The 15,457-nt window shown below is 36.7% G+C and overlaps 1 protein-coding gene across 8 annotated transcripts in view; it reads left to right on the forward strand.

Annotated features, from left to right (window-relative positions):
* Positions 1–15,457, forward strand: part of Ca-alpha1D (Ca[2+]-channel protein alpha[[1]] subunit D) — a 401,670-nt gene that overhangs the window by 219,490 nt on the left and 166,723 nt on the right. For all 8 annotated transcript variants that reach the window (XM_089106801.1, XM_089106795.1, XM_089106796.1 and 5 more), the window contains 2 exons: positions 9,979–10,066; positions 14,341–14,501. In XM_089106801.1, the coding sequence (XP_088962927.1) occupies positions 9,979–10,066; positions 14,341–14,501 (249 nt within the window). The remainder of the gene's footprint in view (positions 1–9,978; positions 10,067–14,340; positions 14,502–15,457) is intronic.

A 15,457-nucleotide genomic window follows, 5' to 3' on the forward strand; every position in this document is an offset into this window, starting at 1 on the left:
ACCTATGAAAGGCTAAGAAATCCAGCTCATAAAAGTCAAAAATAGCAAACTACACATCCCAAATCATAGGTTTCAGACACCACACACCTATGAAAGACTAAGAAATCCAACTAAGAAAAGTAAAAAATAGCAAAATAAATATACAACATATTCAGTTTCTCAAAACACACACCAAAGAAATGATTAGACTACAATATAATTAAAGCAATAAATATCAAACTACTCATCCCAAACTATTTGTTACAGACAGCATTCAACTATGAAATACTAGGAAACCTTAGCTCAGAAAAGCCTGAAGTAGCAAACTACACATCCCAAATCATAGGTTTCAGACAACACACATCAACGAAAGACGGGTGCTCGGGGAGAGCCTTTGAGGGTCTGTGGGTCCCTTGAGGGTCGGTGGTCCTGTGGGAGCTCGGGGGGACCTTTGGGGACCGGTGGATGGGCTTTGGGGGTCCGGGGATGGCATTTGGGGGTCTGGGTAGGCCTTTGGGGCACCGGGAGGGTCTTTGGGTGCCCATGGGACATTTGGGGACCGGTGGAGGGCCTTTGGGACTCCGTTGGTCCTTTGGGAGCTCGATGTGCCTTTGGGGGGCCCGGGGATGGCATTTGGGGGTCTGGGTGGGCCTTTGGGGCGCCGGTGGCCCTTTGGGAGCTCGGGGGCCTTTGAGTGTCCGGGGGGACAGTTGGGTGCCTGGGGGACTTTTGGGGCCTGGGGATGGCCTTTGGGGGTCTGGGTGGGCCTTTGGGAGTTTGGGGGGCTTTGAGGACCGGGGGCTTCCTTCGGGGTTGGGGTAGGAGGATTGGAACCCTTTGGGGTTGGGTTAGAGGACCTCACAACACTGTTCAAATGAAACTTGTGTATTATAACGACCACAGAGTTTCACCATTAAATTCTCTTCTAAAATCTCTTCAAAAATCTTATTTTAAAATTTCTCTATCTGTTTCGAAGAAATAGTTCCATAACCTGTCTAAAACGGTTTCGCCCAAATAATCCCTAAACGTAAATTCAGCGTGTTCCTTTGTTATTGGCATCTCTGCGCTAACGCATTTCAAATTAATATGAAACCTTTTCGTGCGCTAAAACAATTCATCGCTAAGATGTTTCTTGCCTAATTGTTTCCATGGCCTTTGGTTATTAATATCCTTTGGAGTTCGACCAGTAGAACTGTTCCCGAGGCAAAGACATTAATGATTTGGATCTATTCCTGGAGAAATGTTTCTAGGCGAAAATTTTTAAAGTCTGACAGATGATGTCATTGATTGATTGATCTGTCAAGAACGGGGAAATTAATTTGTTGTTTCTCAGGGGAATTATTGATTCACGATAGGTGAATTGAGGTCGACAGCACAGGTGTTCTGACTCGTGACAGCACCACGTGGTTTATGGTTTTCACAGTGAGAAAGTTCCTGTTTTTTCAAATTATAACTGACAAAAACCATAAAAAAATAAAAAAATTTGAGAAAGTTCCTGTTTTTAAAATTCTCACTGACAAAAACCATAAAAACAGACATAAATGTGACAAAATTCATGGTTTTTCAAGTGAGAAAATTCCTGTTTTTTCATTCTCACTGAGAAAACCATAAACAACGTGGTGATCGTCGCGCTGGTACCCCCTCCTCTACTGAAATGATCTGCGATAAGCTTACTGGTATATTCTGTCTACTGTGACCTCAATATACAGTTTTTGATCAATTTAAATTGATTTGTCACCTCAGAAACTTTGCTCGGAGGCTTTTCAGCACCCTTTTGGATAAAATTATCGTTTCACGCCGCAAGTGGCAGAAAATGTTGCTTTGCTTCGGCATAATTCTGGCTATTAGAAAGGTCAGTCGAACATTTAATATTTCTTTCTAATGAGCGTTCTTCTGATCTTCTAGAAATAATGGTTCGATGCGACCATCCCTGGAAAAACAAAAAAACAAAAAAAAAACGCGAAAATAAAAAAATGCATGACCATCCTAGTAAAAAAAAAGAAAGATGTAAATTTCAAATATGTATGGGTAAGGGTTCGAAACTTCTATAATTGATTTCTCCTTTGTGCTGAATTATTATGGTGTCATTTTCATAAAAATTACTCGCCCCTTTTGGGTTGTTTTCCCCCTTTTTCGAAAATTTGGCGAAAGTTAGATCATCCTTTTTGGGGGTGTCCCCCGTTTTTTGAGAATCAGGCACACTTTCTCAGCCTCGTAGCTTTTGATGGATAATTATAAAGTTAATAAATTTTAGATAATTGAAATTATCATAAAAAGGTGATTATTTTGTTGAACTAATCAAACAGCTCGTCTTAACAAACTGTTTGGTTACTAAAGACGGACACGGCTCAATAGTAACCGAAACTCTGAAAAACTGAATTATAATATCAATAGATACATCAAAAGAATTAGCCTATTATGCTGCTTCCAAATATATAAAATTCATCGAGTTTAGTGTTACCCATCAAAAGTTACGAGTCTGAGAAAATGTGCCTGATTTTTGAAATAGGTATAAACACCCCCTAAAATTAAAGAAAACTTAATGAAAATGACACCATGAGATTCAACGTACCAGAGAACCCTACTACAAAAGTTTCAAGTTCCTATGTGCAAAAATGTTGAATTTTGCTATGTTTGCCAGAAGACAGATCACGGATGCGTGTTTATTTATTTTTAATTTATTTTTCTTCCAGGGGTGATTGTATCGAAGTAATGGTCTTAGAAGATCGGGAGAGGGCGCATTCAAATGGAAATTGAAAGTTCTAGTATCATTTTTATGTGACCAAAAAGATTGGACGGTAACTGATCCCCCTCCCACTCCCATTTTTCCCCAAAATTATCTACTCAAGATATTGAGAGAGCCATTTTGTTTAGTATAGTTTAGAGATCAAATAATTATGCCTTTAGGTCTATAATTAACACCCACAGTCCGTGGGTAGAGCCCTGTAAGTTGTGAAATTTGCCCATTGTTTACGTATATTATTTGTTATTGGGAAGCACAGTTTATAGACAGTAAGCTTATCGCAGATAATTTCTGGTCTTCGGTCTCGGTGCGAACAAAAAGCTCCTCCCACTTATTTATGCCTTAGCGGATTAGTCTGTTATCGTCAATCAATGAGAAATGGTTACCAAGTGCATTATTCGTAATTGCGAAAGCAGAAAAAACTTGGTGAGCCAGCCAAGTGGTTTGCAAGTGTCCCATCTCACAGGTATGAATTAATTTATATACAAATTATGACTTAATCTATTATTTACGTGGACTCAACTGATCGGCCTATGTAGGATTTTATAAAAAAGGGGGCGGGGGGGGGGGGGTTGATGAAATTTGTTAAAATAAGGAATTTTTTCTTCTTCTAATAACTGGTGGGGTAGGTGTGATGGTTTCAGGGGCGGATCCAGGATTTTTTTAATGGGGGGGGGGGCAAAATAGTTTGATCCGACAAACTTACGTTAGGAGCAAGTTTAATTAATGGAAAATTGCGTTAATTAGATAAATTACACTACTTTAGACTACTTTAGGGGGATAACCCACGCCCCCCCCCGCTGGATCTGCAACTGGATAGTTTATAATTTTTTTTCAAGTCGTGATATTTATTTTCTCAGATTGTCGTTCCTATGATATTTGAAAAATCTAGTTACCTGTTTTGGCGGAGAGCCTAGATAAAACTAGTTTTGTTTTCAATCAATGTTTTCATATGAAATGGGCAGACCTTTCCTGAACTTTAAACAATAAACACCTCTGTTTGAAAATCTTTGCACTTTCTGAATTTAGATAGCGATAAGGGGTCCTGATTGAGAACAATTTTAGGACTTGAGTTCTAATTATTGGTTGTTGTGGTAAAAGTTGCCACAATAGCCCTATCCAAGAAAATGCCAAACGTCTGTTAAGAATTGTTTTTCGTAAAATTCTTAGGGAATTTTCAGAAAATTGAAGAACATCACACATTTTAGTGGCAGATCCAAAATTTTACGGGGCTTTACGCTAGAAAAGCTCCTATTATATAATATTCTTCCAGTTTGTTTACCAGAAAATAAATAACTCCTCTCATTTGAAAATAAAACAACTCCTCTCATTTGATCTGCCATTAGCGGTCCAATTACCCTGGAACACGTATTTTGGCAGAAACTTTCTCAAAATGCCTTTGAAACCAACTTGAGACTTCGAAACCTATTTTTAATTCCTAAAAACATCTAATAATGACATTACACTACTAACTACTGATTTTCATGTATGTATTGGAATAAATTAATTTAAAATTAGTTTCTTCAAAATTAGTGTTCCAACGTTGAAGCCAATTTTCACGTCCAAGAGAAATCTGACTTGTCTACCTGCGAAAAGATCTGATAACGCCTATGTTTCTATCTGCAAAAACGTTCTCCGGAGCACTCGCACCCCTGTCCGGGTTTTTATAATGGGAGAGATAGAGAATGATCATACTGCTAATTATATAAACAGTGTTGGGAAGTATCAAGACATTTTTAGGGGGGGGGGGGGGTTTGGAGTGTATCTCTAATGGGAGAATATTCCTTTGAGAGGGGAATTTCTGGAGGGGGTGAAAATTCAGGGGAAATGTTACACTGGGGAGATTTGACAGAATTACTTTCCGAAATTCTTTTTAATTGTCTTACATTCTCTTTGCCAAATTTTTCATGTGGAGATGTATCAGGGGAATTATCCACGTGGGTTGTTTTCCACGTGTTTTGATTTCCAGGAAATAGTTTCCACGGAAGGGGGCATTTCTGGAGTGATAAAAAAATCGGTTAGAGATCAAAGTCTTATTCAAATGAAAGAATGCGAAGGAGAATCTTTCAAGTTGAATCGTCCGCAAATAATTTTACAGGGGGGGGGATTCTCACCGAGGATGGAACTGTCTGGAGGGAATTTGACGGGGGGGGGGGGTCGCGCTTTACGTTAGATGATATTTCCACAGAGGAGTTTTCCGTGAGAGGGAAGGGTATATTTCACAGAGGGTGAGCCAAATTTACCGGCATTATTTGAAAAACGAACAAAAATTATTCCATATATGAAGGGTATTACCCTCCTCAATACCTTGCTCTTTACGCTAAAATTTGACTGTTTGTCCCAATGTTTTAACAGCGTCTACAGAAACACGGGGACCGTTTAATTAGAATTGGAAGCTTTTTAAAAGTCCTAACAGCTTTAACGTAAAGAGCAAGGTATTGAGAAAGGGGCAACCCTTCATATACGGAATAAATCTGCCAAAATTAATAGGTAAATTTTGTTTTAATTTTTCATGTACGGTGAATCAAATTCTAACCTGCATTAGTTGAAAAGCGTTCAGAAATTAAATAAAGAAAACCAGCTTTTATAACTAAAAGTAAGGAGCGACATTAAAAATTAAAAGGATCAGAAATTATTGCGTATATGAAAGGGGCTGTCGCCTCCTCAATGCCTCACTTTTTACGCTAAAGTTTGACTCTTTGTCACAACTCTACTTTTTAAAACAATAAAAACTCTAATGTAAAAAGCGAGGTATTGAGGAGGGAACAGCCCCTTTTATATATGGAATAATTTTTGTTCGTTTTAAGTTTTAATGTTGCTCCCTACATTCAGTTGAAAAAACATTTTTTTTTTTAATTTATATCAAAAGTCCCTTTTCTACAGTTTCAGTGACTTTATACCCGAGTCACTCCTTACAAATAGTCTGTTACCACGTTCTGTTACCACGAACTGTCGGATACCCATATTACCCTGCTGATCAAACAGTTCATGGTAACGAACTATAAGTAAGGAGCGACCCGGCTCAATAGTAACCGAAACTCAATAGTAACAGTAACCGAATGGAAATTTGATACCAATAGATGCATCAAAAGAATCTGATTTTTATGCTGATTTTAAATATATAAGTTCCATCAAGTTTAGTCATACCCATCAAAAGTTACTGAGAAAATTTGCCTTATTTTCAAAAAAAGGAAGAACACCCCCTAAAAGTCATAGAATCTTAATGAAAATCACACCATCAGATTCAGCGTATCCGAGTACCGTATCAGAAAAGGGGGGAAGGGCTGCAAGTTATGAACTTTGCCCATTGTTTACATATAGAATTGGTAATTGGGAGGGGTTTACATGGGAGGATTTTTCCATGGTGGAATTTTTAATACCTCGCTCTTTGTGCTATAGTTTTTTTTAGCATTTTCAAAAGAGCTTTTTGTTCTAATTAAACGGCCTTTGTGATTCAGGGGCCATTCTTAAAGAATTGGAACAAAATTCAAACTTTAGCGTAAAGAGCGAGGCGAACCCCCTAATATACGTAATAATTTCTGTTCGTTTTAAGTTTTAATGTTGCTCCTTACTTTCAGTTGAAAGTAAGGAGCAACAACTTTTGCTCAAACTTTTTTTTATTTAATCCTCTTTTTGAGCATAGCAAACAATTTTTGGCAATTACGTTTGAAGTGGGAAAATGCCAGATACGAATTTTACGCGTGGCAGTGGTGAAATGTAGCAGTGATGCTATGTGAGGGTTGATGGTCTGTTGTGTTGTGCTTAATATGTAAGATTAGGTTTCTATGATAACTTTAAGTAAAGGTGAACACGAATGATGAAAAAGTAAAGTTGACTTTTATATGATTTAAAAAAAGAAGAAAAGCGCCACTAAGAATAATCTTCCTCGCAGTTTTTCTGCTACTACTCTTGCCTGCTTTGACTTATTGAAGTCTTTTGATTCCTCAATTACCTAATCTTCCCACGGTTACTATTATAGACTAATAGTTACTCAAGGGAATATGAGTTTTAATCTAAATTCAAGAAAAGACACTTTCTCTTGGTTAAGATATAACAAAAGAGGCGATTTTTTATATTAAAAAAAAGTTACAGTGACTGTTTGTAAATTACTTTCTGTTAAGAACTATTCACAATAAGGCTTATTAAGATTCACAATGGTTTATCCAGCTAAATCTAGCCAAAACACTTAGTTCGAGTGGCCTGAGCATTGCTGCGACTAACCATTCAAAACAATTTCTAAAACGGAAAAATAATCTCCAAGAAAATTGTTTCACCGGCTGATCTTGAAACTTGATTTAGGCTTATGGTAACTGTTCAAGTTTTTTGGGCTGTTATTTTTCTGCAGTCTTACGGTTTCTGGTGCTTCAACGTTAGATTACAATTTACTATCATGTAATAGCTGAAATTCAGTTTTTTCCATCTACCAAATCAAGTTTTGGAAATTTTTGGAATTCAAGATTGAAAATTGACGAAAATTATGCAAGAAAAGGAGCCTTTTCCAATTTTTAAGCACATTCTCTAAGAAAGTGTAAGTAATGTCATAATTGTGGCTTGGTGAATGGATGTAGGCTATCTGAAACTACTGTATCCAGTGATATAAGTAGCTTGTCCTTTTTACGAGTTTAAAGATTCGGGATTGCGACAAAATCACAGGGAACGTAAACCTTAAACGCTGAAATTTTATTTTTAGGCAAGTAACAAACTGAATCTTGGCGCTATTAAATACTCATCGTGAATAAACATTTCAAACTTCAGTTATACTGCATGTTTAACGCACATAATTTGTTGTATGGATGCACATGGTAAATAATCTTGTCGAAGGTCCTTCTGCAAATGTTTTCGTCTTTACAGCAGAATATGTAACTTTAAGATAAGATAGTCACTTTGAAGAAAATTTCAATCGCACTGCTTCAACTAATTAGCAAGTCTTATACTTTTTTCTACAGTTGTTTGTGTTATCAACTTTTAATAGTTGTGTGGTTTAATTTTGTCTCTTCAGCCATTTTTACAGAAACAACATACACAAAACACAACCTTCCCGAAGAGGGGGAGCAGGGTGGTAGTACTGACAATGTATGTCTCTTCTTTTTTTTTCTTTTATTTTTATATATGGCTAGATCTCGTACTTAATCTATCTAGTCCACAAAGAATTTTAAGAAAAAGAAAAGGTTGAGTGAAAAGAATAATATTAATAAGAGAGTCGAGTGGTCCTCCCATGGTAGTCTTTCCAGATTTTCTTAATATACGATAGGCTATCTATACCCTTTTTTCTTAGTAATTTTTTAACACAAAGAGGCTAAAAAACACTCAAACTACAAAATTAAATGTAGGGCTACCAACAATTAAACTATAAATATATAGTTTTCTGAGTAATTTATTATGTCAAGACAGAAATGTGACTCAAAATTTTCGAAATCAAAAGTTAAAATTAAAAGGTAAATATGTTTCTTTCGTCAAGATTAATAGTAGTAAAGCTAATGATAAAAATTGTTAAATAACCTTAATTTTTTTTTTTTTTTTTTTTTTTTTTTTTTTTTTTTTTTTTATAGGTTTCTGTATTCAATTCATTTTAATAAGTTCGGGACATCATCATGTTTTCTTCTTTTTGTCTTTGAAGAATCACTTTATCTTACCAGGTTATCCGCCATATAAAATGTTAATGTTATCCTTATTCCTTGGGTAACCTTTCCTTAAACGTTTTGAGATAATCCTCATGTTCTATTCACTAAAGATATATCATAAACCTAACCGTGTGTATCAATGCATGGAGTACAAATATTATTCTATACTTCAGGCTTAGCATGTTATCAGATTTTATTCTACCAAATAGTATCAAGGATCTGGATATTTGGATGGATATCCATCTATATTCAATGTAAGCTATTAACTTAACATGAAATACCAGGGAACTGAGGTTCAATCGATATAGTAAATTTTAAACATAGAAAGATTCCCAATTTATTCCCCCCCCCCAAAGGAAATATGTGCCTCTTTTACCCTGATTCACATTAGATTACACTTTTTTGTGTGATTTTTCTAGATTTAGTTTTTTTAAACAAAGATACAAAGGGAAAGGTTTTTTAAACTGTAGGGGTCAATTGACCCCCCCCCGCAATTGGAATCCCTGGTAAGAACAGAAGCTGGAAGATCTTATTCTAATTTTGTGTTGCTTATGGCTATAGCAAATGCCATGGGATTTTTCAGACGACAAAAATAGAACCAAACCTAAAATAATGGCCACCTCTGTAGAAGACCTATATAAAAATAAAAAGCCCCAAGATATATTATGTAATAGCTTATCTTGTATATAAAAATCCCAATTTTGGTAATAATTGCTTAATCTCTTCTTTGTCTGGTCTGTCAATTAAAACAAAAAAAATAACAATAATAAAAAAATATATCCCAGCTCTCATTGAGCCATCAGATAAATACATAATTAAATTTAACGGAGATACGAGGGGAGGGTAGAGGTAGAAATCTATGTATGATCCTTAGGGCTGTAACTAGATTTATTTTTTTTAGGGGGGGGGGGTTACAGAAGAAACTTTAAAAACGTATCAAAAATATGAAATTTATATTTATTCTCTTATGATTCGTGGGAATATTTCTGGTCTATGCTGAAATTATGAAAGTAAAGACTAGCAATAAACCTCAAAATGAACGGAATCTATTCCGTATAGGAGAGGGACCACCCTTTCATCATCCAGACCTCCACCTCATGGTTGCAGAAGCTTCGGAGGGGACTCATTAGATTAGAAATTGAGATTTTATGTCCATTGTCTATAAGTCGTAAATGATTGGAGACCAACCAGCTGTGGGGAAGTTGGCTATTTTCTGAGGGAGGATTTTCCGCGGGTGGTATTTTCTGCGGGGGTATTTTGGAAGGGGAAGTATTTCCTTCGGGGAAGTATTTTCTTGGGGGATAAACGCTATCCACAGGAAAAATAAACTTACTTTACTAAAAATCCAGTCCAAAATAATTGTATTTTTAGTTGAGTATCTTGCTAAGATCCCTTTCAAAATTTTTGACAGTTTTTACGGTTGGGTAAATAGCAAATCTAATTTCGAAAGACTTAAGAAAATTATATTAAGAGTCCTGGGCTTGGAGGGAAAAATAAATTTTCCTAAAATTGTTATCTATCTATTTCAATCACACATATTGAAAGAAAAAAAAATGTCCTTCAAAAGATTGAGCTGCACTGATAGCACCAGGTCTTTTTCTGAAACTAATTATAATATTTTATTTTTCCTTCTAGTTCTGGTGCCATCTCTGTTGTCAAAATTCTTAGGGTTCTAAGGGTCTTAAGACCGCTTAGAGCAATTAATCGTGCTAAAGGTCTAAAGGTAAGTTCACTTTTATAAGATAATTCTGCTCGTTTTCTATTGCTTTTCCGAAAAATTAGCTTACAAAGTTAATGCAATTAGCTGCAGGGTGATTTTAGAGTTTGGTGAAAACAAGTTTGTCCAGCGATGAACTTGTTAACCACAGACGTTTGCATTCAATATAGCTTACTGCAATTACTTGCAATTAGTTTTGATCACTAACAGCCAATAAAAACCATTCTCTTTTAAAGAGAATCGTTTTCATTGGCTGTCGGTGACCAAAATCATTTACAATCCATTGCAATTTGCCATATTGGACATGGGAATTGACGTAACAATGTCTCAACGTTAACTTGCACAATCTTTGATTTCGTTTATTCGTAGCCAAGAATACAAACATCAAAAACAAGAAGAACAGTAGGGAATTCTTTTCGTAAGACGGTGGAAATTTTTTGAATGAATATTTTGACCCTATATCCAAGGGTCGTCCTCAGCAAAACATAAATATATAAAAGAAGAAAGACACAACAATATATGATCAATAAAAACTAAAATGAATGATTTGTTTTTTAAACAGTCCCAGCATCCTTACTCCAGCGAAGTTCAACCAGGACTGATAAATAAAGTGAGATGAAACAAGGCAATTCATTGAAATAAAAGAAGAATGATTTAAAACACGTTCTTATTACTAATCTTGCATTTTTGATAGCTAACCTCAAAGGGCTATATGTGACTGGTTCTGTGTTAATGTCTACTGTTTTTTTTTGTATATTTTGTAAGATCGTTTTAATTAAATTTGTGTATAGAGCATTTAGTGAATATTCCCCCAAGTCCCTTATTAAGGAAATATTATTATTTATCGTAAGTCTAATTTCAATTGCTTCTCGAACTACCTGCTTTATGCCTAGGTCATTGCTAATAAGGGTGGATTCTTCAAAAAGTATTATGTCTCTATGATTTTCAAATACATGGCTGCTTAAAGCAGAATCATAGGCAGCGCCCTAGCGCTGCCTAAGTAAAGAACGATGTGGGCACAACGTGCTTTTTTTTCCTCCATACCCGGGCACTTCGTATCGATGGAGTTGTCGTAGAAACTTCGAAAAGGGTTCAGCCGATTGGAAATCGGAGAGGCTAGTGCCCATTTTAATAGTCGAAATTGATTAGAGGGCAACTAGCCCCCCCTCCCACTCCCATCATTCCCCCAAACACATCCAATCAACATTTTGAGATAGCCATTTTGTTCTGCGTAGTTGATTTCCTGATAGAAAATATGTTTTTGAGGAGGACACTCACCCACAACCTTCAGGGCAAGGGCTTTAATTTATGCCCTTGGGGCATGTAAGGTTTCTATAGAAAGCGTTGTTGTAGAAACTTCAAAACAGGCTAATTCGATTGGAAATTCTAAGGGCTAGTACCCTTTTTAATAGTTGAAAGTGATTTGAGGGCAACTACCCCCCCCCCGCCCATCATTCCCCTTAACACATCCAATCAAAATTTTGAGATATCCATTTTGTTCAGCGTAGTTGATTTCCATATAGAAAATATGTTTTTGAGGAGGATACTCCCCCACAACCCTCAGGGCAAGGGTTTTAAGTTATGTCCTGGGGACATATAAGGTTTTTATAGAAGGCGTTGTCGTAGAAACTTCAAAACAGGCTTATTCGATTGGAAATTCAAAGGGCTAGTACCCTTTTTAATAGTCGAAAGTGATTGGAGGGCAACTAGGCCCCCCCCCACGTGCCTATCGTTCCCCCAAACACATCCGATCAAAATTTTAAGATAGCCATTTTCTTCAGCATAGTTTATTTCCAGATAGAAAATATGTTTTTCAGGATGACACTCCCCCACAGCCCTCAGGGCTGTGAGGGAGCCGTCAAGGGGGTAGGAAAAAATAAAAATGAATGTGCATTGTCAGTTCAATATACATATACTGATATTTAGTAATCAAAATATTAATATTATTGGATTTATTAAAGTTATAAAAGTAAAAACATTTATATTTTTTCAGTAAAGTGCAAGTTTTGTTCAGGCCTTGGGAAGGCATAGGGGTTTTGCGGCCAACTTATGTTAATTTCTGCTCGTTTTGAGTTTGACTTGATTATCTATTGTAATTTCTGTTCGTTTTCGGTTTCATTTATTTATCGATGCTGATTTGTGGTAGTTTCACACTTGGTAGATTATTTTATTTTATTTTTGCTCTTTTTTTGTTTAATGGAGTTCTTTACTTTTCTTTGAAAAACTTATTCTGTAGAAAAAGTTTTTTTAATTAATCAAAAGAAACAGTAGCAGTATTAGAATTTAGAGCTTTAGTGATATCATTCCGATTCTTCCCAAGACCACAGGCAGTGTGGTCTTTGTCACTATTTAGCCAAGAATATTAGCTAATGATTAAATGCAATACTAATAATAGAAGGGAAAATGGAGAATTTCATCAATACAACTAATGAGATCAGCATGAAGACCAAACTTTCTGTTTATAAAGTGGCTGTTAGATCTGTTCCCTTCTATGCAGTCGAAACTTGGCCACTGAAGGCGCTTCATCTCCATGATTTGGAAGTTTTTGACCACCGCTGTCTACGAAAAATCCTGTGGATTCGATACTCTGATATATTCTTAAATGTTGATGTGCGCCACCGCTGCTGTGACATCAAACTCGCCGCCATGATTGTCAAACAGATAAGACTGCGCTGGCTTGGTCATTTCCTTAGAAGACCCAATGACCGCATCATAAAGCAAGCGCTTCTAGCTGTCCCACTGCCAGATTGGCGCAGGTGACCTGGTGGTTAATTTAAGAATTGCTGGACAACTGTTAAAAACTACCTCGACCCCATTGGCGGATTTCGAAAGTTTGGCAGAAAGTGGGAGAGCTGCTGGCTCTGGTTTGATGAAGAGCTAGCACAAGATCGCGACAAATGGGAGTCAATCATACGTAGTCTTCTAGATGCCGGGTGAGGCGTCCACGTCTGGTCCCGCAACAAGTACAAATACAAGTAAGAATAATCATAATGGCAAGATAAATCATCTTCATGTAAAAAAACAAAAACAGAGGGAGAATATTATTGGATGTCAACTCCCCCTCCCCCAAATGACGCCAATGAATGACCTAATTATCTTAACAATAATTTAATACCTATTCTTGAACCATGAACTCACAAAGCCTTCAAAAATTAATTCGTTTGGTAAACATTTTTATCCAGGACACTCAAATCATCTGCGTAATATAAGTGTAGGAGTAGGAGAGTTAAACCTTATCATTTGGTTTCATGCCCTTACTTAGCCAGGAGCGAATCTTCAGCATTTTTCTTGGTGGGGCAAGATGGGTCCATGTCTCGATAGTCAAGGGGCTTGGGATATATAATAACTTTCTCCACATTATTTGGGGGGCAACTTCTTCTTTGCCCCCCCCCCCAACGGCGCCCCTAGACATAGCTTTTGATGTGTTCTATAGGGAAAAGTCCATCACAATAATTCATATAAACAATGATGGAACACAACTCTGCTCAAACCTGAATTCAACACTCAACAAACTACTAACCCCACTTCCTGCTTTAACCGCAGCAGTATTGTTCTCGTACATAGCACTAATACCTTTAATTTACTTAACTGGTATACATGATCAGGATAGTGTCTTCACTAAAGATTTCTACTAGCTGAATCGAATGCCTGCTCATAACCTATAATATGGCCTTTAAATAATCTTTTGGTCAAAAACTTCTCGTAGAAATCCTCTATCTCTTCTACTAAGCTTAAAGTGTATTCGCTAATATTCCTAGCTGAGTTTCTAGTTTTCCTCCCTAAGACACTTTCTGCTTTTCACAAGCTAGGTCCCTAAAATTATTCCATCCATGATCCATTTTGCTTTGTAGTAAATTTACCACCTTCTCCAAAATCGACCCTTGCGCTAATGCCTCGGTGATGCTCAGCAAAGTTGACTCAAAACCCCTTTTTAGTTTTTAAGAACTGCCGATTTTCCTTAAAACTCGGTAGAAAACTCGGTCATCTACTTAAGACACAATGTTTTCCCGAAAATATAAGTTTTCCCCCAATACTCCCTAACAAATTCGGGAAAAATCATATTCTTTGTGTATTTCTATGGAAATGTACTGTCAAAATATTTCTCCAATTATGATTTATTATTGCTATTTCGTTGTGTTCACTCTTTTATGTGTGATACTTAGTTTTTGTGTAAATGAAAAACAATGCAAGACCATATAAAATGTAAAACAAGTAAAATGTAACCTTTAGTGATTAAGAACATGGTCGATTTCGCTAATAAACATTGTTATTCCTTACAGCATGTCGTTCAGTGCGTTATTGTTGCTGTGAAAACAATTGGTAACATAATGCTTGTTACCTGCTTGCTGGAGTTCATGTTTGCAGTGATTGGAGTACAGCTATTCAAGGGGAAGTTTTTTAGGTGTAATGACCTCTCAAAAATTACGGAGCAAGAGTGTCAGTAAGTTTCTTTAATTATTTCAACCCAACTTTTTTAAATCGTCTTCGAGCTGTTGCTTTACTAGCTTATCTGTGACTATGTGGAACCCCCTTTCTCTTTTGCTAAAAATATTATGAACCATAGTGTTGATTTCAGCTCACCTCTTTTTTCATGTCAAAGGCTTTATGAAATTAAGTTACTTGGGCCTCGTTTAACTTATGACCTCCGATAGGAAAAATAATCAATACTATGTTAAAAAGAGCAAATTTGATACTTCAGTCATACAAAGTTTTGTCTAGGAAGGGCTTTCCTTCCTCACACCTTTTCCATATCTTAACATAGTACTTAACTTTTATCATTCCCTTTCTCGAGTGTTGTTACTCGGTATAGCACTTTGGTTTGACATCCCTAAAGTCAAGTCTGACTCGGAAGGGATTTAGAGCCTTAGTGATTACATCTTAGAGGTTGCTTATGGACTTCAAGCTTCAGACCTTATCTGGCCACCTCAAAATTCCCCCCCTCCAAGAGGTAGCACCTCGCCAAGAGTTGCCCTCGCCAAGAGGTAGCACCAGTACCCAAACTACAGCCGATTGTCCCACGAATTGCGAGACACGAATGAGGTTTATTTCTAATTTTGTAAAGTGCTACTGGATAGATTTATTGCTTTTCGTTTTTTTCCATTTGTTTATATACAACTATATGGAGTATCTATATAGAGTATTAACTATATAAACATAAGAGTATTTTTGGCTTCTTTGGTTTCTACTACTACTACTACTACTAAAAACTAGCCGCAACACCAAGCCGTCTGAGACTAATGAAGTTATCCACGCTCCTCCTCCATCCCAATCTATTCAAAGCCTCTCTCTTTACACCCTTGCATCCCAACTGTGGAAGACCTGCTTTCTTTCTAGCCCTAAAAGGTTCCCTTTATCCGAAAAGGACAATCTTCTTCAGTCTGTCCTCCATCCGCAGAA

Source organism: Artemia sp. Qi Xiang Cuo, chromosome 21 (assembly GCF_049724085.1).
Source record: "Artemia sp. Qi Xiang Cuo chromosome 21, ASM4972408v1, whole genome shotgun sequence".
NCBI classification, from domain to species: Eukaryota; Metazoa; Arthropoda; class Branchiopoda; order Anostraca; family Artemiidae; genus Artemia; species Artemia sp. Qi Xiang Cuo.